At 39.6% G+C, this 25,230-nt stretch overlaps 1 protein-coding gene across 5 annotated transcripts in view; it reads left to right on the top strand.

Annotated features, from left to right (window-relative positions):
- Nucleotides 1-25,230, top strand: part of SLC35D2 (solute carrier family 35 member D2) — a 45,005-nt gene that overhangs the window by 14,046 nt on the left and 5,729 nt on the right. For 4 of the 5 annotated variants that reach the window (XM_063111384.1, XM_063111386.1, XM_063111387.1 and 1 more), the window contains 6 exons: nt 4,916-4,983; nt 10,356-10,427; nt 11,329-11,397; nt 15,214-15,316; nt 16,516-16,608; nt 21,377-21,444. In XM_063111384.1, coding sequence (XP_062967454.1) covers nt 4,916-4,983; nt 10,356-10,427; nt 11,329-11,397; nt 15,214-15,316; nt 16,516-16,608; nt 21,377-21,444 — 473 coding nt within the window. The remainder of the gene's footprint in view (nt 1-4,915; nt 4,984-10,355; nt 10,428-11,328; nt 11,398-15,213; nt 15,317-16,515; nt 16,609-21,376; nt 21,445-25,230) is intronic. The other variant, XM_063111385.1, reaches the window with a different exon arrangement.

Below are 25,230 nucleotides of genomic sequence, written 5' to 3'. Positions count from 1 at the left end.
AATGGAACCATTTTTATTGAACAGTTACGGGGTGCCAGACATTTAATTCTTATAGCAACCCATAAGGTAGGTGGTATTAAATGGATTATGATAGCCTTTGGGTTTAGGGAGGTTAAATTAGACTTGGTTCCTTGAGGATGAGGGCCTCTCATGGCTTCTTCACTGACATGTCTCTAATGCCTGGAGAGATGCAGGCATCTACGGCACTGGATTATTCATCAGATGGACTAAACACATGATCAGCCATAATGGTAATCAATAATCAGGGACATCCACAAAAAAGAAAAATAAAATGTTGAAGTGTATGAAAGATATTAATCATCATGGAAGAAAAATCAGAATATTGTTGGGCTTGCTTACACTTATGATGTATAATTTTTAAATATTTTAAGCATTTTAAAATAGTGAAATATGATCTATACGTAGAGAACAAAGACATCAGACCTGAATGTATAATTGGATAAATAATTACCCTTGTAAACAATTACTTAGGTCATAAAATGGGATCACAAAGTCCTCCTTGCCTACTATCCTGACTTTTGTGATAATAATTTTCTTGCTTTCTTTGTAATCCATATGCATCCCTAAATTCTGTTTAGTGAATTCTATTTAGTTTAGTATTAAACTATTATATATATTGTATTAGTTTAGTTAGTATTGCCTGTTTTTGAACTTTATATAAAAGGAGTCAAACTCTCTCTATTTTTTTTTATATCTTGCTTTTTTCACTTCATATTATGATGGTAAGATTCATCTACTTTGTTGTGTGTAGATGTATTCTTTTATTTTCATTGTATGCATGTGCCACAATTTACTTATCTGTTCTACTGTTTGTGGTCATTTGGGTTGTTTCCAGTTTGGGGGCTAGAAAAGTAAAAGGTACTGTTCTGAGCACACTTACAGTTGGATTGTGGTCCCATATACTAGTCATCTAGGGCTGCCCTCGCAAACACCACAGACTAGGTGGCTTAAACAACAGAACTGTGTTTTCTCAGTGCCAGAGACCAAGATCAAGGTGTCAGCAGGGTTGGTTTCTGGTTCCTGGCTTGCAGATGGCTGACTATGTCCTTACATGGCCTTATCTCTCTGTGTGTGTGTCCTCTTCTTCTAGGGGCACCAATGCCATTGGTTTAAGGCTCCACCCTTATGACCTCATGTAAACTTAATTACCTCTTTAAAGAACCTGTCTCCAAATGCAGTCACGTTGGGGGTTAGGGCTTCAACACATGAGTTGGGGGGTGGGGCACGATTCAGTCCATGACAGTACGTATGTACAAGTTTCTCTGGGGGCGTATATCAAAGAGTGGAATTGCAGGCTTCTAGGTATACTTATCTTCAGTCAAGCTGTTCTCCAAAGTGGTTGTACCAATTCACAATCCTGACAAAAGTGCATGAAAGCCCCTGTTGCTTTACATTTTTGCCAATCCTTGGCATGCCAGTCATTTTACATTTTGCTTATCTGGTGGGTGTGTAGTAACATCTTATGGGCTTTATTTTTATTTATTTATTTATTTATTTATTGAGACGTAGTTGACTGTACATATCTGTGGGGTACAGAGTTGAATGTCCGTGCCTGTGTGCAGTACGTGATGGTCACGTCAGGATAATCAGTATGTTCAGCATTGTACAGTGTAACTGATTTTCATGGCCCTGTTCCAGTTTATGAGCTTTAATTGCACTTCTCTGATTGCTGCTGAGGTGGAGCACCTTTCCATTGATTAGTGCTCATTTGCGTGTCCTCTTTTGTGAAATACCTGTTTAACTTCTGCCCATTTTTCTATTGGGTTGATGTCTTTTCCTTACCAATTTGTGTAGGTGTTTTTAAAAATGTAATAATAATAGTCCTCTTGTTAGTTATATACAGTATATGTTAGTTGCAGATACATTTTCCTTCTCTGTGGCTTATCTTTTTATTTTCTTTATCATTGATTTTAATGAAGAAGAATTCTTAATTTTAAAGTGGTTAAATTTCTGATTTGATCATCACATATTGTACACAGGTATTGATAATCAAGTCTGTCCTCCACACACATGTATAATTAATTATGTTTCAATTTAAAAAATAAATTAAAAAAAAATTAAAAGTAGTGCAATTTTATTGGTCTTTTTTCTTACTGATGTATCATTATTTTTCTTATTTAGGGAGTCCTTTCCTACTCTGAGATCATGAAGACATTTTTCTAGATAAAAGATACAGAGTGTTTCAGTTAGGTTTTTAATCCACTTAGTGCTGATTTTTATGTATGGTGTGAAGTAAAGGCCCAACTTTATTTTTTTCCTGTGAGGACACGCAGTTGTCACAGATTTAATTGAAAAACCTGTCCCTTCAGCTGTGTCTCTTGGGTCACGGTACTATCAGTCACGTATGCATGGTCTGCGTCTCAGCTCTGTGCTTTTCCATTTGTCTTTCCTGTGTTTTCTGCACCATTATCACACAGTCTGAGTTACTATAGCTTGATGAGGAGTCTTGATATTTGGTGGAGTGACTCTTTTCTCCTTGTTCTTGACCATTTCCATTTGTGTCTATATGACAGTGGAAGCAGCTTGTCAAGTCGCATAACAGTAACCTTTTGAGATTTTGATTGTGATTGCATTGAAACTGTAAATCAATTTGGAAAGAATTGACATCTGTATTTATTTATTTATTTGTTTGTCTTTTTTGTGACCGGCTGGACCGGGCTCAGCCAGTGAGCACAGCGGCCAGTCCTATATAGGATCCGAACCCTCGGCGGGAGCGTCACCGCGCTCCCAGCACCACACTCTCTCGAGTGCTCCACGGCTCGGCCCAAGCATTGACATCTTTAAAGTATTGACTCTTTCAGTCCATAAATATGATATACGTACGCCTTCTTTAATTACCTACAGTAAAGTTTTCCTAATTTTCTCTGTATAATTCTGGCATTTTTGTTAGATTTATTCTGATTTGTTAGATCTATGCACATATCTTTTAGAAATACGTTACATGGAAGGCCGACCCCGTGGCGCACTCGGGAGGGTGCGGCGCTGCCCGCCGCGGGTTCGGATCCTATATAGGGATGGCCAGCGCGGTGCGGCCGGTCACAAAAAAGACAAAAAAAAAAAAGAAATACATTATATGGAAAATTAGAGGTATGTATTTTTATATTGCTTCTGTGTATTGTTTTTGTACCTGCAAAAGTATGGAATAGTAATTGGAATTTATTTGTAGTTTCTTTTGGGTTTCCTACATACATAATCAGGTCATCTGCAAAAAAGTGACAGTTTTGTTCTTTCCAATATCGTGTGCTCCTGTCAGCAGGCACTTTCGTGCTCTAACTTTCTTTAAATGTCACCACCCCAGTCTCGTGTGTTTGCCCACGTGTTACCCTGCTTTGCTTTCCCTTCTGCCTTACTCTGCATCTCCCTCCTGACTGAAGAACCTCCTTTAGAGTTTACTTTAGCAGTGGGCAGCTGGTGGAGAATTCCCTTAGTTTTTGTTTGTCTGAAAAGGTCTAACTGTTACCTTTATTTTTGAAAGGTACTGTTGTTGGGGGTAGAATTCCAGTTTGGCAGAACTTTGAAGATACGATTCTGCTGTCTTCTGGCTTCTGCTGTTTCTCTCTGGGTTTCTGTTTTCTCTTTAGTTTTGGCCTGGGGATTCCTCACCCGGGCCACCATGTAACCACCAATTGAGAGGATGTTAAATATTCGCAACACAAAGAGGTGACAAATGTTGGAGGTGACAGATATGCTAATTACCCTGATATGATCATTACCTACTGTATAGATGTACCCAAATATCACATTGTAGTCCATAAATATATATGATTATCATGGGTCAATTAAGAAAAAATAAAAAGAAAATAATTTTTCGGAGACAGAAGTAGATTAGCGGTTACTAGGAACGGTGGGGGTCAGGAGGTGGATAAAGAGAAGTTATTGCTTAATGGGTCCAGAGTTTATGTTGAGGGTGGTGAAAAATTTTGGATATAGATAGAGGTGGTGGCCACACAACATTGTGAATGTGATTAATTCCATGCAATTGTATGTGTAAAAGTGCTTAAAATGGCAATCCTTATGTTATATATATTTTACTACAATTTTAAAAAAAAGGATGGCTTATCTGGGTTGCATGCTTAATGTCTTTTTAGTGGAAAAAGAAAGAATGAACTCACCCTGATAGCTGTGGACTGTTGTCAGAAAGTTTTCTGTTATTGTATGACCTTATGAAAGAATACGTTTTTCTTCTTTTTCCTTATGGGATGCTAGGCCTTATATTTTGTCTGTTTCTTCAGCATATTCTGAACAGTATTTCTCTTGACAATCAGAAAATAAATCAGGAGCTCAGAGGTCAGTAAACCTAATTCACGTACTACCAGTACATCACTTGACCTTGGTAGATATTTAATCATTCTAGGTCTTTAAAAACAAATAAAGTAACCTCAAAGTGATGTGGCTGGTATACACAACTTTTGAAAAAGTCACCAAACTTGTGAGATTCCAGTAACAGACATGAGCCAGAAAAGTGCAAATAAGCTCGGACAACAGAAGTTTGCACGCCTTTTCTCTGGCCCCCTGAACCTTAGGCCTGGACTGTGACCTCCGTGCTCAACTCACCAACCAGCTGGGGGTCTCCTCTCAAGAGAAGTCCTGGCCCACATCCTTCCTTGAGGGAAATATTCTACTAATGTGGGCAAGGTCAAGATTTCAGTTCTTTGCAGTCATTTCCCTCCTTCCCCTGGGATTATGGATATCACTGCCCATTTAACTGTTTTGACCACGTGGAGAAACTTGTGGGTGTGTTTGAGATACTGGAAAATTCACAGTCATTGCAGGCAAAGGAATTCAAATGATTTGTGTGCTGATGGGGTGGGGGTGAACGTCACCATTTTTATATGTGAAGGAAAATATGTTACTGGAGTTCTAACCAAACGTTCTTTCTTTTTTTGTATTGAAGCTGTTTCCTCTGCCTCTCCTCTACATTGGAAACCACATAAGTGGACTGTTGAGCACAAGCAAATTAAGGTAAAGTTCAGGATAATGGTTGCTGGGAGGATTCTCCTTCGTGTGCTTCTAATAGTACAAAGACCGAGTTTAATTATTCAAGATATTGCGTGGGCTACACATAGAAGACAATAATATTTAGTAATTTAAGAAAGTAAGGTGCAGTTTTGATTTTAATTTGCCAAGGTTTATAGGAATGTTTACAAGCTTATATTTTTTCTTATATTGAAGTCTGAACATAGAATATGAGATCTGTAAGCATTAAGATAAAGAAAATATGATTTATCCAGGTAGGTTTGTCTATGTGAATATGGTTCTGTGTAACTTTTGGTTTCATCACAGTTTTATAAAAGCAAGAACATTCGATCAGATTTGGCATAGGTCAGGTTTGGTGCAGGGATGAGTGAATGACAGACGTTATTTTCAAGAATGTGCTATATGCTTTTGAAGTTTGCATCTGCATTTATTTCAGGGTCCTTTGATTAATTACTTTTGTTAAAAGTCATTGTTAAAAATAAAAATAGAAGTGTGGAAAGATGAAGCCATCCTATAAATAGAAAATATGGAATAAATTATTAGTTTAATTGAACATACATGAGTGAAGACTTAAATAATGAGAAAATGAAGTTTGGGCAAAGGTTGACAGAAATTGAGGAAAATGTGTTTGTATAGAAAGAGTTGAAAAGAGGCAGGCAGGAAGTAGACCAGGAAAAGACCATTTTTTTCTCACATGCAAAAATGAGAAACGTGGAATTGGCTGCTTGTCTTCCACTTGTTTGGAAAGGACAGGTTGTGGCTGTGAAAAGCAAAATGTGAAATATTGTTTTTAGTAATACATTTTAATTGGTTTGTTGTGTCCTTTGGGGCTAGGGCAGTAACTTTTCTTTAATGACCTCGAGTTTGTGTTGATGCCAGTGGATCCTGTCTCTGTGTGTCTTCTTGGCCGGCCCCGGCTTCACCTGCAGCTTGAGCTGGCACTGGCCACTGCTCACTCTTGTGGTCTCTGCCGTGCAGACAAGGGCTTCTTGGGTGGCATGAGGGCTTTGTTGGAGAAGAGGGGGAACCAGCAAGTGAGACTGAGGAGGAAGAGGGAAGAAGGGTTGGTTGTTTGTGGTGTCGTGGAATGTGTTCTTCTATTCCTCAGATTTTCCATAAACTGGTAGTTGGTTCCAGGGGCTTACTGGGTTCAGGTTCAATTTTTCAGGCAAGATCCCGTTAACTGGTGATGTTGAGTTCTTTCTACTGCATCACCTTATGGCGCTCATAATGTATCCAACTTTGAATGATGTTAAGTTGATCAATTTCACTTTTTAATGATTTTAAGGGGTCAGTCTTGTCCCTTCGTTAGAAATTTCCCCATCAGTCTTTCCTCTAGTGGTTTTAGCATGCACGCGTGATCTTTGTCCAGACCCACTATTTCAGTATGAATTGCAGATTGGTGACCGCCCGCATTTATTGCCTAAATGTCTTCAGTAGAGACAAGCTTTCACCATTTTACACAGGAAAGGTGGGATAAAAGCTTTATTTATGAATGTTCAGAGTAATACATTAGAGTCCTGTCACCTTCAATAGTGACTAGTGACGGTTATTTTTTGTTTGTTTTTGTTTTTCCTATCATTATGAACTTACGAATTTTTGTTTACTTGATACACATCCTTTATCAGATATGTCTTTTGCAGATATGTTCCCCCAGTCTGGGACAAGCCTTCTCATTCTCTGAACGCTGTCCTTCACAGAGCAGAAGTTTTAAATTTTAATGATGTTCCACTGTCAACTTTTTTATCTCATGGATTGTGCTTTGGTGTTGTGACTAAAACTCATCACCCAACCCAAGATCACCTAGACCTTTTCCTATCCTATCTTCCACAAGTTTTGATTCATGTTGAGTTAATTTTTGTGGAAGGTGTGAGGTCTGCATCTAGATTTGGTTTTTAGCACATTGACGTCTAGTTGTTTGAGCACCATTTGTTGAAAAGATTACCCATTCTCCACTTAATTGCCTTTGCTCCTTTATCGAACATCAGTTGACTGTACTTGTGTTGGTCTGTTTCTGGGCTCTCTGGTGTGTTCCATTGATCTATTTGTTTCATTTACTTGACACAGTTCAATTCATTAGAGAAATGATTCTTTTTATGCTCAAATTGTCTCATCTCAGGCCAGCGGGAGCCCCTTTGAGTTGGCTCCTCTGTCCTGTGGCCCCATAGTCTTTGATCACTTCCTTGCTTCCTGGCACATGATGTCTCAGGCTTATCTTGGACTTTCCTTCTGTTTCTTTAAGGACTACTAATTACATTTAATGTTAAATGTTACTTAGAGATCACAGTCTGGATGCTGGATATATTTCGAAGGAAAGGCACAATATCCTGATGAATAATGTGTGCTGTATGAAAGAAGGAAGACAAGGATGACTTCATGGTTTTTGGCCTGATGAAGGGAAGAGGGGGTTCCCATCGACCGGGCATATACCTGGGAGTAGACTTGCTGGGTCATGTAGTAACTCTCTGTTTAACATTTTGAGGAACTGCTGAACTGTTTTCCAAAGTGGCTGCACCATTTTACATTCCCACCAGCAGTGTTTGAGGGTTACAGTTTCCCTACATCCTTGCCAAATTTATTATTGTCTGTCTTTTTAATTACGGCCGTTCTAGTGGGTGTAGAATGGCATCTCATGTTGGTTTTGATTTACATTTCCCTGATGACTAATGACGTGCGCATTTTTTCACGTGTATCTTCCTCCGAGAAATGTCTATTCAAATTCTTTGCGTATTTTTAAATAGGTTTGTTTGTCTTTTTATTATTGAGTTGTGTTTATTATATACCATGGCTATAGATGCCTTATTATACATATGATTTGCAAAATTTTATCCTATTTATTGGGTCATCTTTTCACTGTCTTAATAGTGTCATTTGTAGCACAAGTTTTAAATTTTAAAAAATCTAAGTAATAACTAAGGTAAAATACACAGCACATAAAATTGCCCATTTTAACCATTTTAAGTATACAATTTAGTTGCATTAAGTGTGTTAACAATGTTTTGCAGCCATCACCATGATCCATTTCCAGAACTTTTTCATCCTCCCAGACAAACTGTATCTGTTAACCACTAACTCTGTATTCCCCTTGCTTCTTAGTGCCTTGTAATATCTGTTCTACTTTCTGTCTCTATGAATTTGCCTACTCTAGATATCTCATAAATATGGAATCATACAACATTTGTTCTTTTTTTGTCTGGCTTATTCACTTAGCATGATGTTTTTAACATTCATTCGTGTTGTAGAATGTCAGAATTTTATTCATTTTTAAGGCTGAATAATATTTCATTGTATGGATAGACCACATTTTGTGTCCATCTCTAAAAGTTTTAAATTTCGATGAAATCCAATTTATCTATTTTTTCTTTTATTGCCTGTGCTTTTAGTGTTGTATCTAAGAAGACTTCACCCGACCCAAGGTTGTGAAGATTTATTCCTATGCTTTCTTCTAAGAGTTTTAAAGTTTTAGTTCCTACGTTTAGGTCCTTGATCCATTGTGAGTTAATTTTTATAAATGGTGTGAGGTAGGGATCCAACTTCGTTCTTACACATGTGGCTATGCAGTTGTCGCAGCACCATTTGTTGAAAAGACTATTCTTTCTTATTGTCTTTACTGTCTTGGCATCCTTGTTGAAAATCAATTGACCATAATTGTAAGGGTTTATTTCTTGCCTCTCTATTGTATTCCATTGATTATATATCTATCCTCAAACCGGTACTAGATAGTCTTTATTACTGTAGCTTTGCAGTAAGTTTTGAAATTGGGAGGTGTGAATACATCGTTTTTGTTCTTTTTCAAGATCACTTTGGCTTTCTGGGTCCCTTGCATTTCCATATTAATTTTAGAATTATCTTGTTAATTTACATAAAAAAAAGTCAGCTGAGATTGGTAGGGATTGTGTTGAGTCTGTATGTCTATTTGGGGAGTATTTCCATTTTAACAATATTGAGTTTTCTGATCTATGAACACTGGAATGTTTTTTCATCTATTAAGGCCTTTTAAAATTCTTTTTAACAGTGTCTTGTAGTTTTCAGTGTCCAAGTTCCACACTTTTGTTAAATTTATTCCTAAGAATTTTATTCTTTTTGATGCTGTCATAAATAGAATTGTTTTTTTTAATTTCATTTTTGGATTGCTCATTGCTAGTGTGTAGAAGTACAGTTGATTTTTTAATCTTCATTTTGTTTCCTGCAGTCTTGCTCGACTCATTAATTAGTTCAAATATTTTGTGGATTCCTTAGGATATTTTATACATAAGATGTCATTCACACAGTTCTTTGCCAGTTCATAACAAGAGTCACTTTGGCTCCAATTTCCAATAAGCTCTTCATCATTTACATCTGAGACCTCCTCACAATGTCCTTTACTGTCCATATTTCTATCGGCATTCTGGTCACTACCATTTAACCAATTTCTAAGAAGTACCAAACTTTCCCTTGTTTTCTTGTCTTCTAAGCCCTCACCAGAATCTAGGCTTTCTCTAGCCTCCTTCTTCAGATTCTTCCAGTCTCTGCCCATTATCCAGTTCCCAAGCTGCTTTTCACATTTTATTGTCATGAGCAGCACCAACTTCTCAGTCCCAATTTTCTGTTGCTTATAACAGAATACTTGAAACTGGGTAATTCATAAAGAAACGAAATTTATTTCATACAGTTTTGGAGGCTGGGAAGTCCATGGTCCAGGGGATGCATCTGGTGAGGGCCTTGTTCTGGGTGGGAATTCTCTACAGGCTCCTGTGTCAACCAGGGCGTCACATGGTGGGAATGGCATGAGTAAGAGAGTTATTAACCTTCTTATTCCTGCTCCTTATAAAGCTATCAGAACAATGCCCACGACAACCCATTAAACCAAGAATGGGTCAATCCATTCATGAGGGCACAGTCCTCAGGATCCAGTCATCTCTTAAAGGCCCCACTTTCCACCACCACATTGGATGTTAAGTTCCAACATGAGCTTGGGGGGACATTCAAACCACAGCAGTTTATTTCCTTAGGATAAGTTTCCAAACAAGCAATAATTAGGTCCAAGGTTAGGACCATTTAATGACTGTTGATACATAGTCCTGACTTGATTTGTCAAAGGCTTCATTGGGTCACGTCACCAACTAGTTTTATCACGATCTTTGTAGCAGCTGGATGGTATGAGGTTTTAAATTACTGATGTGAACGTAGTATGAAATTATTTAATCTCCATTTCTTTTTATTATTTAAAGTGGTTTGTTAATGATAAATGTGAAAATTAAGATTAATTCCTTATATTTAATTTGAAAAATGAGTGAGCTTAATTAAAAATGCAATACATGTTTAAAAAATCCCCACCGCTTGGTGTCTGATGTTGTACTTGAATCTTTTCCTGACAGCTTGCCGATGTTCACCGTGCTCAGGAAATTTACCATTCCACTTACTTTACTCCTGGAAAGCATCATACTCGGGTGATTTTGTTTTTCCTCCATTCCTCCAGGGTGTCTCCCACCTCTGCTTTATTTTTACCCTGCAGATTCTCACCATCTAGTCATCTTTCCAAATAGTTGATTTGATTGGCTAGTTGTAGTAACTTAAGGACAAATGTGTTATTCACTTAAAAGCAGTTGCCTGCTTTCGTGATTCCCTAACAACTGAGTGACTTTTTTAAGTTGTAGTTTTACATTAGACAAGTAATACATGTTTGTGGTAGAAAATTATTTTTTAAAAAAAGAAAAAATAACAGCCAACCACCCAAGAGAAATATCAATCTGTTTCCTGAGCCAGATAGAATATACAGCAATTTGGGAATACAGAAGAAAAATTGTCCATGTAAACACATAGGACAGAAGTGCAGGATATCAGGGAAATCCATTCTAGTGCAGTGATTATAACATCAGAATAAATTAATTTTTATAATGTTGGTATAAAAGTTTCTCATACGGGTACTCAATCTGACATCCAGAAAGGTTATTCTTGATTTTGCTGTGCAGATTATTTAGCAATGAAATTTGCTTGATGGTTCAATGTTTTAAGCCCTAGTACTGAACTTTATCTTAATCTTTGAATGCTCAGTATAAGTCTGTACAACCTAGACCTACCAGCAGAAGCTCTTCTGTGTTTTGTCCCAGAGTCTCTCTAGTGAGGACAGAGAAATCAGTTTACAATTAGATTAAGAAAACCGCTCACAAAACAAAGTTAATTTTGTCTGATTACAAACACTTTTTGTGCTTTCTCTACGTTAAGCATTGTCTGTCAGATTCTAGCTATAAAACTGTTAATGTCTATTTTCAGTTTGTTTTAAAAATATAATCCATATTTTAAATTTTTTCCTCTTCTCCCTTTGCTTTCCTATTTATTTATTTATTCCAGGAAACAGTATTCACTGAACATCATCACCAGTGTCTTTGCCGTCGTTCTCGGGGCTTTCATAGCAGCTGGGTAAGACTTTGCACTGTTTCTGCTCAGTAATTGCTTTGTGTCTTTGACAATAGCCCAGCCCCATCCTCAGTTTTTCATTTTCCATCTGGCTGCAGCTGAACTGAGCAGCCAAGAGACAAATCTGTTGAAGACAGTGGAATTCCCATGTGTTCCTGTGGAAGTCACACTGGGTCCCACATTGTAAAGCCTGAGCATTTCTGAGTATCTGTAAAGAGAGATTGCAATACACTAATATAGCTTTTTGTTACAAAAAGCCGTGAGATATTTACTTTTAGTACTGAATGTTTGTCTTCCATATAAAAATTTTACCTGAGAAGTTCTTAGGCGTTCGATTAAAAATAATAGACTTGTAAGGCCCTTTACATGCTGATTTTTCATTCTGTGGTACCTTTGCAGTCACCGTTTCCCGTGGTAGAGTGCCATCATTAAATGTCCTTGTATGTTTGGCATACAAGCCCATATCAGTGCCTGGCTGCCACCTTCATCGCTAACGTACAAGGTTGGGAAGGGGACACCACGCTGCATTCACCACCCGCTGCTCAGATTTCTGCTTTTTCTAGTGTGGTGGTTAGTGCATGTTACATTCCCTGGGTTCAAAACTGAGCTCTGCTCCTCGTCAGCTGTTTCTCAGCCTTTCTGTGTGTATTAGTCCGTTTGCGTTGCTTATAACATAAATACCTGAAACTAGGTGATTTATAAAGAAAACAAAATTTATTGCTTACAGTTTCTGAGGCTGGGAAGTCCAAAGTCCAGGGAACACATCTAATGAGGGTCTTGGTGGGGCAACAGTGACCCGGGGTCTCACATGGCAGAAAATAGCAGAGCAGAGAGAGAGAGAGCTTCTCAGAACCATGCCCCTGACCACCATTTTTAATCCATTTACTGTGGCGTGGTCCTACGATGTAATCACCTCTTCAAGGCCCCACCTTTTACCATAATAAGATTTCCCACCCTCAACAGTAACAGTAGGAATTAAACTTGTCGTATATGAACTTTGCAGAAACAATTAGATCAGTCCATAGCACCATGCCTCCAGTTTCTCATCTGTAAAGTAAAGGTGATGATAGAAAAGAAAACCTACTTCAATGAAGGGAAGAAAGAAAAGGTTGGAGGAATTTCAGTTCAGCTTGTTTTATTAACTCATTTAGACATAAGCGTTCTGGATCATTTATTGCAAATTAAATAAGGGTGCGGCTACGGGGCCGGGATGCCTGGGATCTTATTCTAGCTTCCCCACTTACTAGCTGTATAACCAGGGGTCAGCCATTTAACTTTCCCGTGTCTCAATTATTTCAACTATAAAATGGAGATTAAAATAGCATCCACCTCATGGGGTCATCGTGAGAATTAGATGAGATAATTCCAGACAGGATCGACTCCAGTGCATGGCCAAGTTCAACGAAAACATATTGAGCATTTAATGCATGTCAGGCATTGTTCCAGGTGTTGGGAATCCAGCAGTTGACAAACAGGCAAGAATCCTTTGCAGAGCTTCTGTTCTGGTTCGTGGAGACAGCCAATAAGCAAAAGAAGTAGGTGAAAAAATATGGTGCACTAGATGGTGACTATATTGTCAGCAACAGTAATATTTATTGTTGTTATAAATGTGTTCAGCCCCTCGTGTCGACCGGGTTTCACTATTTACGCTACTCTCTGTTCCGTCTTCTTCCCCATCCCAGCCGCGGGTCTCTGCTTCTAGCACTGTGGTCAGTGCCTGTGGTAAAGCGCCAGCCGAGGCAATAAGCTCAGCACCCAGAGCCTGTTTTAGTCACGAAGACTTTTGCTCAAAGGGAACCCTATGAGTAAGGTAGCTAAAAAGGTGGGAGCTTTGTTGAAGGCACCCTCTGACCATAGAGGGTCTCTTCTAGGTTTCTTAGGACCCACTTTGAAAACCACTGATTCGGAGCCAGTCAAAGACCTTTACAAAAAATGGTTTCTCAAGATGCTCATAAGTCTCTGGTCAGGCACCTTTCCAGAACCAGTGCATGGGAATTCAGTTCAGTTTAGCACGTGCCATGATTCTCTGAGTTGAAAGGGTAATCTAACTTTCACCAGGAGCCAGCTTGGAGTAGCGATTCTCAGCTTTCCCCCTCCTCCAGCACTCACAGCATGGATCACACCCTGGTGGGTGACGTCCACAGTGCTTAGCTGTAGACCAGCAGTGATCCCGTCCTTCTCTGCTGTCACTCAAATTAGCTCATCCAAATGCAAGTCAGTGTAGATCAGCCTCAGTCGGATGAGCCAGTTTGTGCTGCTGTAACAAACCACTCCTCATCTCGGTGGTTTAACACACAAACATAATCTGCCCATGCCTTGCACACAACCCACAACCCGGTATCACAGTCCAGTGGGAACAGCCAACTCTTCTCAACGCTGAATCAAACGTGGGGAGATGAGAGACTTGCAAGATGCTTATTTTGAGGAAATCCACTTTTTGTGATTGAACCAGAGAATTCTGATTAATGATGACCTAAAATTAATTTACATTCTCACAAATATATTTGTAGATAGCAATACCAGTGGAAACCTTGAGCAAAAATCTGATTTAATTTGAGTTCAGATTTCAATGCCATTTTTGCCTCTTCTTATTTTGTTCTCTTTGGTTGGAGATAATCTTATTTTGATATTGTAGGAGAGTCAGAATATTCCATCCCAAAATATGCCACCTTGGAATCAGGATTATTCTGAGCTAAAGGCAATTGAGAATCAACAGATGCAGAAAGAACTCACTGCCTTCCCCCTTTCTGTCCAAAATCTGGGCATAGGTTTCCCTTTGTGAAGTGGCCCCTTCTCCTGAGCTGGGAGGAAGAGAGCAGCTCCTATCACTGGAGAGGGACGGTCTGCATAAACAAGCCCTAAAATAGCCCTTCTCTCTCCAGGATTTTCCCTGCATGTATGTCCTAGTCACTTTCCCACAATTTATTTGCCCCTCAAAGCCCAAACCCTCTTTTCTTTGTTAAGTGTTACATAAGCCCCAAGTCTGCTCCTTCGAGTGTCACTTCTGAGAACTCCTGTATACGTGATATATTATTAAAATTCACATTCCTTCTCTCTGTGGATCTGTCTTTCGCCAGTTAAATTTGCAGGCCCCAGGCACAGAACCTAACAGGGTAGAGGAAAAGTCTCTCCTCCCTGGCAGTTTATATTTATGAATTATGACACGGGTCTTGTACTGTCTGCCGGTGTCAAGTACAGGGGGACCCATCACACTGGGGCTCAGCTGTTGTTCTCTCTCTCATTCCTATGTCATAGCCCCCCAAATATTTTTATTTAAAATGGAATTGAAGAGAAGATTTTTCAGAAGGATGGGAAGAAAGGAGCCTTAGAGGAGTTTCACAGAGGGCAGGGGTACCTGCCTGCCTTTTTGATGGATGCCAGATAGAGGTGGTACCTCCTCATTTGACCCTTCTTGACCCAGCCACTGCCCAGCTGTTCCACACTGGCTGCACCCTGGGGATGGCTCCTTTTACTACAATAAGCAAAGCCACTGGGTGGGTTGGGCAAATCACTCCCCTTAGAAAAGCCAGGGCTCCCCAATTATTATGCCAACGTATCAGTTGGCAAAAGCAAGGGAGGAATTAATGTCCCTCTGGTGTTAAGACACTCGGGATCACGTCGAAGCCACCCGATGGGCTGCTTTTGTTTTTGTGTGGGGGCAAAGCAGAGGAATTAACCATTCACCACCACAGAGGGGAGAGCATGCCGCAGTTACGCGCATCTCAAATGGATTTGATTAGGGAAAGGTAAACAGGCAGGCTTTGGGGCCAAGTTGTGAGTTTGTGAATAATTCTCCTGCTTTTGTGTTCTCTCTACCAGTTCTGACCTTGCTTTCAATTTGGAAGGCTATATTTTTGTCTTCCTGAATGATATCTTCACAGCAGCGAATGGAGTTTATACCAAACAGAAAATGGACCCAAAGGTACCAGATCTTCCCTCTGTGGCTTTTAGGCTTTGTCATGTGGCCCCTGAAATTACATTAAAAACAAAAACGAGTTTGTACAGTTGGCCTGTAATTTATATAATGTGATCTATAATTTACTAATTTCATTTATCTTGTCTGTATAAGTTCTTGTTATTGCTAGTCTTGCAACATTTTGGGTGAAAGTTAGATAGGAAAGGAAAAGATGCCACAATTTTAGATGCACAGTCAGGAATATATAAAAAGGGGGTTATTTTGAAAGGCAAATTAATTTTTTCTGACCAGCACCATCAGTTGACCAGGGCAAAGTCAGAGTCCAGATGTTTGTTCCGCAGACATGGGTTACAGACCCAAGATTTGCTACTTGTGACTGTGATCCTTAACTTCCCCAAACCTGCTTCCTCATCTATGGAATGTGATAATTGGAATGGAGAATTCGTGAAGTCCTGCCCAGCCATAACCACCTCTTCTGCTCAGGAGGAGCTGGGGGCAGCTGGGCTTTTCTTCCCTGTGGCTCCAGCCACGTCATGGTCCTAGCCCTACCCAGCCCAGCTGCTGACGGAAGGCCCCCCACCGCCCCAGGATGAGCCAGGCACGTGGTCCTTTGTTCACGTTCTTTGTGTTGAGCAGGGAGATGACGGCAGGCTTATTTCCATGAGCTGTTTTTTATTGGCACTGTTTTTTCTGCATGGCCATTTTTTTTTTTAATAGTAGCAGTTTTACAAAAACAGGTTTGTTGCCTTTTGAGAATCACAATACATCACCCTGTTTAAAAAATGGTGAGGTGTTGTAGCCACTTTAATGAAAGTATAAATATATAATGCTGCTGTGCTATAATGGTCAGAGCAGATGTTTCTAAGGAGTTCTGTTTATATTTTCCTTATTTTCTTCCAGATTTCCCAGTTTGAATTACTTTTAAAAACACACACACACAATGTTAGAGATGGATGAAACTTTGGAGGCCTTTAATCTCCATCCATTTTATCTCTAGTTTTGATGTAAAACAAATGTTTACTCTGAAATCATAGTACAGTTAAAATGAAGCATTTTAGGTCAAAAATTTGCTGAAAATATTCCAATACGGAGTTGGTCAGAATGCATATTCTAACTCTGCATATATATGTAATTGCCTAAATAGCTCCAAGAAATCTGATTCTTCTTATTTCCAAAACTTATTGGGGTTTTCTTTGTGTTTGCAGGAGCTGGGGAAATATGGAGTGCTTTTCTACAACGCCTGCTTCATGATTATCCCAGCTCTTATTATCAGTGCCTCCACCGGAGACCTGCAGCGGGTGAGCTGGTGGCTCAGTCTCACTTAGCTGTCTTTTAAAATTTTAATATTTAACATTTGGTACTCACTGAAATAAAATGTGTAAAGGTAGCTAAGACTACCAGGAGGGTCATCAGAGCAGGAGGTGTGCTGTCCCTAATTATACCTGGCAGGTCCTCGCAGGGCATGTATCTTTAGACAGGTGGGAGCAGCGAGAAGCGGCGAGCACAGCTCTGGATGTGAAACTCTGGGGAGCAGCAGCAGGAAAAATCTGAGTTTGAGTCCCACTGTCCCCCTTTGCTGATGTGGGGATCCTGTGTAAGCTACTTACCCTAAAAGGGGATTTTGATAGTTAAAAACTGTGTTTGTCATTACTTATTAGGGACATTTTGAAACATACACAAAGTAGATAGAATAATTCAATAAATTGTCATGTACCCTTTCCCCGGCTTCAACACTTTGCAGCATTTTGCCATTCTTATTTTATCTACCCCTGTCCACTGCCATTTTTTCCCGCTCCTGGAGTATTTAAAAACAAATCCCAGACGTCATGCCATTTTACCTCTAAATATTCCAGGATCCACGTTTGAATTGTGAGAAGGTAGTGTTCTTTCGGTATTTTTCCCGCTTACCTTAGCTTCTGCACGCTTGTGAGAGACACATCAAATGGCACATTCATAGTAAGATACGAGGCACAGCGGGAGGGTAGGGTCCAAGTCCCTCAGGAAGGAGAACATTCCCATATTAACATCCATAATGACATCCTGAAGGGCGCAAACCCGACTTCTTCAGAAAGTTGCCAGCCACACAGCTTCTAAGAATTTTGCCTTACCTCAAAGACAAATGAGGTGTGATGGGCAAAATCCTGGTGGCATTGAGGGGGGACGGGGGAGGATTGCCACACGCAGACCCAGCCTGGACTGGCTGGGTGTTAACGCTCTCATTGCTGGACTTGGGGCGGGGGGTTCCCAAGGGCCCCGCACAGCAGCCATGAACCCAGGGACCTGGCAGAACATCTCTATTTAACAGTAAGGTGCACACCAGTTGAAAGTCCATTTGATTTGTGTCCCTTTTAGGGTTTGCATGACTCTGGAAGGCCACAGGCTCCTGTGGACTCCTGGGGTGGATGCCAGGGCTATGTTCTCTCTCTAGCTATACTTTATCGTTTGTATAGTTCCTTTCCCAGAACGAGGGAACAGCTGAAGGGCTTAGCAGCCACGTCCCTACGGGTAAACAGACATTTCCGTGTGTTTATATTGAAAACCACCAAGAAGCACCAATTTCAATAAAGACCTCTTCTGTTACCATTTAATCGGAACATTGTGTGAACGTGGGTCTCACTGTTAGTTCAGAGTGTTGGGAGATAGAGCAAGCACCCCTTACTTCACTAGTAAGAAGAGCAAGGAAGGATATCTGAAAACACAACATCGTGCGTTTCACTTTCCAGCTCCTGTCAATCTGTTCTAAACTGAGTCAGTGTAAGCAACCTTATACAAAATCATGAACTCTCAGTGAAATGGTCCTAGTGCTTGTCTCATTTCGTTAGTATAGAAATGAGTTTTTCTTTCTGAATCACTGCAGTTTATCTGTTCTGAAATTCTGGTGTTTTTTTAGCTGTTTCAGATATATATTTATTTTTCAGAAATAGAAATAAAGTTCTAGAAACTGTTAGAACACCCGGTTGGGACTAAATGCATATTTCCCCATAGGAATAATGTTATGAATGGCACAGTGACCAGAAACTGCCTTGCTCATGTCATTGCATTCCCACAACAGCCCTCAGAAGAGAAGGTACAGGTGAGGAACCTGGGGCGTAGTGTTTAAATAACTTTCTGAGAACAGTAGGTGGTAGATCCAGGCAATCTGGCTGTGCAAACACATCTTCCACAGTAATCTTGATTGTTTTATTTGAATACAAAAGGTGTTTTTGTATTTTTTTCTTCTCATGTGAAGAACCATAACCTATTCCTCACATCTTACGAAGTATAAGAGGCCTAACATATACTTTAATTTATTAAATCCTGATCTTCTAGGAGAATATCATCTTCCTGTTCTGGCTTGTGGTGCTGGAATATCCCAGTATTTTCCCATCTAGCCTCCTCCATTTGACTGGACTCCTAAGATTTCAAACAGAAATTCTTTAAGTACCATGGAGCCCCGGAGTGATTACGATTCACTGAAATTCCAGAGGGACCAAAGAGCCAAATATGTAGATTTACAAAAAAAAAACAAAAACAAAACCCAGCAAACAAACCAAAAAAGCCCAAAAACTATAAGAAAAATTATGATTAGGAAAAAATACAATATACTTATAACCATAGGAGAAGGCCTTCTAGAAAATTATAAAAGTTAAAAATTTGATATATTTTAATTTAAAAGTATTGTTATGATAAGAGATGCCGAACAATACATATGGGACACTCACTGTAATCAGTGAGAAAGAGGTGAGCAACCGTGTAGAAAAAGACGGGAGATTTCCACTGCCAGCACGTTCTGTGTTCATCGCACCGGGACAAACTTCTACCAATTGGTCGCTTTTGACCATGCCTGAATCTGTTTTAGATTGTGCACCAAATACAATAAAGAGGCGAATTTATATAATTAGATGTGTTAGCCTGTAATATAAAATTGCATTTTATCTGCTAAATTTGATTTGACTGCACTGAAAGCTGACCGATGAATTAGAGTAAAACATTAACTCCTCTTGTTCATGGAAGGAGAATTTTTTTTTTTTTTTTTTTTTTTTTTTTTTTTTTGTGGCTGGCCGGTACATAGAGGGAGAAATTCCATGAGTCATTTTTCCTGGTTGACTGGGACTAGGAGAGATGGAGAGGATCAGAGATTGTGGTAAAACTTGTACATGTGACTCACTGTTCTGGGAATTCAGTCATGGACTTCGGACTTACATAGTCATTGCATCTGTTAACAGTCAGTACCTTGAACCTGTCTCTGATTAGCAAGGTCAGAGATGACAGCTCCTCTTGTTGACACACGAGACTCTTGGAAAATTCTCAGTGGGGGCCCTCCTTTTCATCAGAATCACTGTGATAGGTTCAAATATAACTAGCACAGTATAGCTGGTGAATAAGGATAAATAATAGGACTGGTTTTGTTTGCTGATTCAAAAAACCCAGAGTGCAAAATGAAAAAGATTCACACTCGGGCACACTTTCGCTGCAGCAGTAAGTGTAAGGGGAGAATTGCTTTAATTATTTCCTGTTTTTAAATAGATGTCATGCAACATTATGTTTTTAAACGCCACCGGTATATAGCCTCATCATTAATGAAACAAAATAAAACTAAAATCTATAAAAATTTAGGTTGGTGAAGAATCAAAATATTTTTTATGAAAATTTCTAAATAGCCCTCAATGGTTTATGTAGTATCAGGAATGTAGAGTTTTTGTTTACTGTTTGCATAAATACTTCTAGCTCTTTGGGTAAATAAATGTTATTCTACCCTTGGTTTGAAATTTGGGGCTTATGTTTTTCTCTGACTCCTAATTTTATTTTAATTTTAGACTCTAAACGTTTCCCATAATTTTTGTTGTTTTGTTTTGTTTTGGTCTTTGCCTCAGTGTAAACTATTTGGCTTTAATCCTCTTGTATGTTTTCTGCCTCCTTTATTGGCTTGGAGCTTGCCAGTATGACAGATTTATACTTACTATATTTTTTCTTTCACAAGTAAGCATTTAAAAAAAAAGTTTTATGATGGAAACTTTGAAACATTTACAGAAGGAGAGAGAATAGTATCACAAACCCCATGTATCCATGGGCCAGATTCAACTACTGTCACCATTTAATGTGTATCTTTTTGATAAGAGGAGTGTGCAAAGTATTACCAAAGAAACAATAACAGTAAAATGTGACAAGGCTGTACTAATTGGAGAAGGGAATTCCAGTAAAATGGCTTAAAAAATTGAATTATAAACTTAAAAAGATTTAAATAGTTTTAAATATATAGAGTTTCTAAAGCTTGGCAAACAAAGTTTTGCTAAATAGAAAATGAATAGAACGTACATTTAATCATGTTATTGAGCACATACTTATGGACAGTCTTGAGTCACTGTAAAATCATTTTTGCACATGCAGGCAAAAGAAAATGAATAAAATACTCCTTTTTATTGTTACTTGTCATTTTAGGAGGGTTAATATTATTTTCTCAGCTACGGATTAAGTTCCTGAAGAGCAGAAACTGAGTCTTAAACTTCTCTACCATCTCCTGTACCCCAATTATTTGATTGTTTTGTGAGTAGCACATAATAGTTTATTAGTTAACAATAATTCCTAAACACGTGCAAGTTCTTGAAAACAGTTTATGAACTTAAACTTTTCTTGCTGACATTATTAATTTGGTAATAAACCTTATTCTAAGATTATTTATAAAAAATAAAATCAACACTGATTTTGGAACTACAAATTAGTAAAGATTAATAAAATAAATGATAGTCACAGCAACAACAGCTGTCATTTTGTACTTGCCACCAGCAAGATTTTAAGCAATTTCATTAAATCCTGACATCAACCTTTCGAGGAAGATTTTAAAAAATAATCCCCATTTTGTCAAATGAACCTGAGGTTCAGGGAGGAAAAGTAATTTGCCCAACGTCATACAACTAGTACTACCTAGGATTTAAAAAGTTATATTTTCTGTTTGGGAAGGATTTTAAAAATGATATTTTCTGTTTGGGAGGTGGTTCCTATACCAAAACATACAGTTTGGTAAAACCAATAAATTTAAATTGCAATATTATTAAGCTAATCATTAGTTTTTTTTCTTTTTAACAATAGGCTACTGAATTCAACCAATGGAAGAATGTTCTGTTTATCATTCAGTTTCTTCTTTCCTGTTTTTTGGGGTAAGAAACCATAGATATGAAGAAGCATCAGTCAATGATATCTCTGGACAAGTCAAATCAAAACATACTTTCCGTCTGTTCTGTTAAAATCCCTGTGTCTTTCTAACCTTCCCTGGAAAGTGCTCCTGCAGAAGTGGGGTGACTGGGACCCTGGGCACCTGGGAGCCCAGCCTGAGAGACTGGGACCAAGCACTGAACTCTGTTTTGCTTTTGCAAGTCACGCTGGTATCACATTCCACTTTAAGATATGATGTCGTCGCCTGTTGGTTTCTGAAAGTTCGTCTCAAATGAAGTCAGCTGACATCTCAAGTCAGTACTGTGTTTTGTCGTTGTCACCATGCCCTTAGTTTTCCAAGATCCCTTCCTCACGTAATGCGTGACAATGACAACCTTTCCCTGTAGTGCTGTCCCTGTTATAGTCAGGCAAATTTCTGAGAGTTGTCCGGGCCATTGTGTTGTCCAACGATTAGGCTTTTTTCTTGAAATTTTCTTAATCTGTATCTTCCTGCTGAGAGGCCAGGTAGTTTGTATCTTTTTTAATCTTCCGAAAACTTGAACACTCCTTCGACATGAATAGGCGAGACATGCAGCTAGTGAATACTCCAGGAGGCGCAGAAGAGCGCGGCGCCCCGCAGCGCTGCCGCCCCGCCTGGGGCAGGCGGTGTCCTCTGAGGCAGCCACGGCTGGAGGTCTTGGGAGGATCCTGAGCTGCCATCCACTTGTGTCTTATCCCATGCTGAAAAGGTCTTGGAACTACCATCTCAGAGATTTTCCCCTTGAGGAAAGATGAGCCCTCCCTTTATCCACAGGCACTACCGCTTTCACGGTGTAAATGAATGAAGACAATTGTCACCTCTCATCAGCATTGCTCGTTCTCCAGCTAGCTTTAGTCACAGTGCAGTCACATGCAGTAGCACCATTTGTCTATCTTCCACTCACTAATTCTCTTTTCAGCTGTGTCTGACTTAATGTTTAACTTGTAGATGGAGTTATTGATATTAACAATTTTATATTTTACTTGTAAAAGCTCCAGTCCCCTCACCCACACTTCACTGCTGACACTCTTTCATTGCTGATCTTTGTGACTGTACCTTTTATTTCTTTAAATGCCACACATGTGGCATTTTGTATTCTGTACTGTGTATTCTATTCTATATTCTGTACCTGATGATTCCAGTATGTGAAGTTCTTGAGAATCTAAGTGTGTAGTTTGTTGTTCCACCTGACTGTCACTGTTGTTTTCTTTCTTGTGTGTTTGGTTACTTGTAATTATCAGCACATTGCTTACTTTTAACCAGTCCTGTGGGCTGAAATCGGGAATTTGAGAAACTTTCCTGCAGGGACAGATTGGTTTTGCTTCTACTGGTAGCCAGCGGTTGTCTGGACCTGGACCACCTCAGGCCTTTTTGAGGGTCTGGACTCAGTGTCCCCCCACCCGGAGTTCCAGATAGTGCCGTTCCATTATGGCCCTGAGGCAGCCCCATCCTCTGTCCTATTCCTTCTGTCTGCTGTGCCAATTCTTGCTTGGACCCTAATTCCTTATCACTCTGGACATGGTTCCCCCCTTTTTCAAAGGAAAATTTTGGGGGGGAACCTCCTGTGCCTCTTTCAAGACCAGCAATGTCTCAAATTCTGTGTCTTTTCCAGGCACTGGTTGTTTTCAGTGGGAGGGTCCCTTACAGTACTTGGCCATTGTTGGAAGCATAAGTTTGGTAAAATATCTGTGGTTTTCCCAGTTGTTGACTGAGAACATTTAACCTTGAAAGGAATCTGTAAACTGTATTCGTGAGTCACTCTTTGTCAAACTGTCTCTTATTTTCTCTCTGATTTTTTTAACAAAGAATCAACCCATACCTCATGAACTCAGACCAGCACCTTTCCCTGACTAAGCCCATATTCACCTGTGGACAGTGGAGCAAAGCTTCCAAGTCTTCTTATTTCATTATAAACTTGATGAGATAATGTTTTCTTTTCTTTTCTTTCTTTTTTTTTTTTTAACTCGAATTTTACCCGTTTCGTGAATGAAGTCACAAAGCTGGCTGTCCTCAGTGAGAGCTGGCCATGCCCTGGGCTGCCACTCTCTGGGCCCTGCCCATCAGAGGCTTGACCTCAATTCAACACATTTTTTCCACTTAATAATGTGCTTCTTAGAAAACAAATACTTTATTGATAAAAATTATTGAAATATTATCAGCAGTCATTTTTGTGAATGAAAATTTCATGAGTACAGTAATTATAAATAAATCAGTAAAAATGATGAAATCATTAATATTTCAGGTTTCACCCAACTTTAAGGATGAAAATTAGGTGGATGTCAGTTTTTTAAGTGGGTCTTCTGAGGACACTAAAGTCATGGTATCATGCCAACAGGTAAATGCCTGAATTCTGGAATCAGATGGCCTGGGTTTGAATCCTAGCTTTGCCATTTATTAGCTCTGGGTCCGTGGACAACTTACTTAACCTCTCTGAGCCTCAATTTCCTTATCTTTAAAATGGGAACAGTGAGCTAAAGTACCTGATTCATAGTGTGGGGTTATGTGGACTGAATGAGTTAATAGTGAGGAGAGTTTAGAACAGTATTAAACACATAGGAAATGCTCAGTTAAGAAATGCTATTATTGTTAACGTTTCTGTTTCTTGAGGTCACCCGGTTTAGTTTGGCTGTCCTCCTTTCACCCCAGACAGGTGCAACAGTTTTCTTCTGTTGCATATACTTTACCTCCAATGCTCAAGTTTTAATTCTGAAACTGCTCTGGAGAGATGCTTCAATTTTGGCATGGTGGGTTTTTCAGAATCCTGTCATTTTGCAGTTTCTCAGTCAAAGGACACCTTGACGGGATCGTTTGCATCTCCACAGCAATAGAAGCATCGCAAGCTTGCATGCACACACTTGGTTTTTGGGGTGGCGCTGGATGGCCTGGCTTCTCTGGTTAAGGCGCCAGGCTGGGCTAGTACGGTTGGGGGTTTCGGGTTCATGCGAGCCCAGCCCAGCCCAGCCCCTCACTTACTTTCACTACTTTCAAGCTTGCATTTCAAACTTGCTTTTCTCAACCACCAAACCCTTATTCTGACTTGAAAATAGAATTAAAAAATTATCATAACTTAAGATGTATGTTAAGAAGCCAATGGGATGGTGAAAGGGCAGCCTTTTCATTTTCTTCTGAGTTGTGGTGAAGAGCCCAGCATCAGGAAATGGTGCTGTGTGTGAAGGGGGTTTGTAAATAGAGCCTAGGATGGTGTGAAGTTGCTTTAAGAAGGTAAACTGGGTTGTGGGAACTAAGATGACTTAGTGCCATCAAAGGTAAAATATAGACTGGAATTTAAGTCGACAAACTAGATTTGAAAAAAGCTAGCTCTGCAGGTCTTTTTAATCTTGCTGAGAAGGTGCAGGTTCTGGTTCCTTCATTCCAGAGGCTGGCACTCCCCAGTCCCGAGAGGATTACCCTAATCTGTTTCTGCCCAGCAGTAGGCTCTTTGATCCTACCGAAGCAGTAATACATTCATTGCTTAATTGAAACACAAAGAATCAGAATTTTCTTACAGCCTTAGAAAGTTTCAGTTTTTGAATCTTCAACTCACACTACTGAAGTTGTAGCCTGCAAGGGAAAACAGGGCGTGCAGATTGTGTGGGCACAGGGTGGCAGGCCTGGGAAGAGTGTGACATTCCCGCATCTCCAGCAAGGCAGATCCCAGTGTCACACTGATGCTCCAGAGAGATGCAGCACACTCACCCCATGACCCCAACCGAGCACCTCTGGCCCACCACTGAGTCCCTGGGTAGGAGCA

Source organism: Cynocephalus volans, chromosome 10, assembly GCF_027409185.1.
Source record: "Cynocephalus volans isolate mCynVol1 chromosome 10, mCynVol1.pri, whole genome shotgun sequence".
Classification (NCBI taxonomy): domain Eukaryota; kingdom Metazoa; phylum Chordata; class Mammalia; order Dermoptera; family Cynocephalidae; genus Cynocephalus; species Cynocephalus volans.
This window is presented reverse-complemented; position numbering and strand designations above follow the sequence as displayed.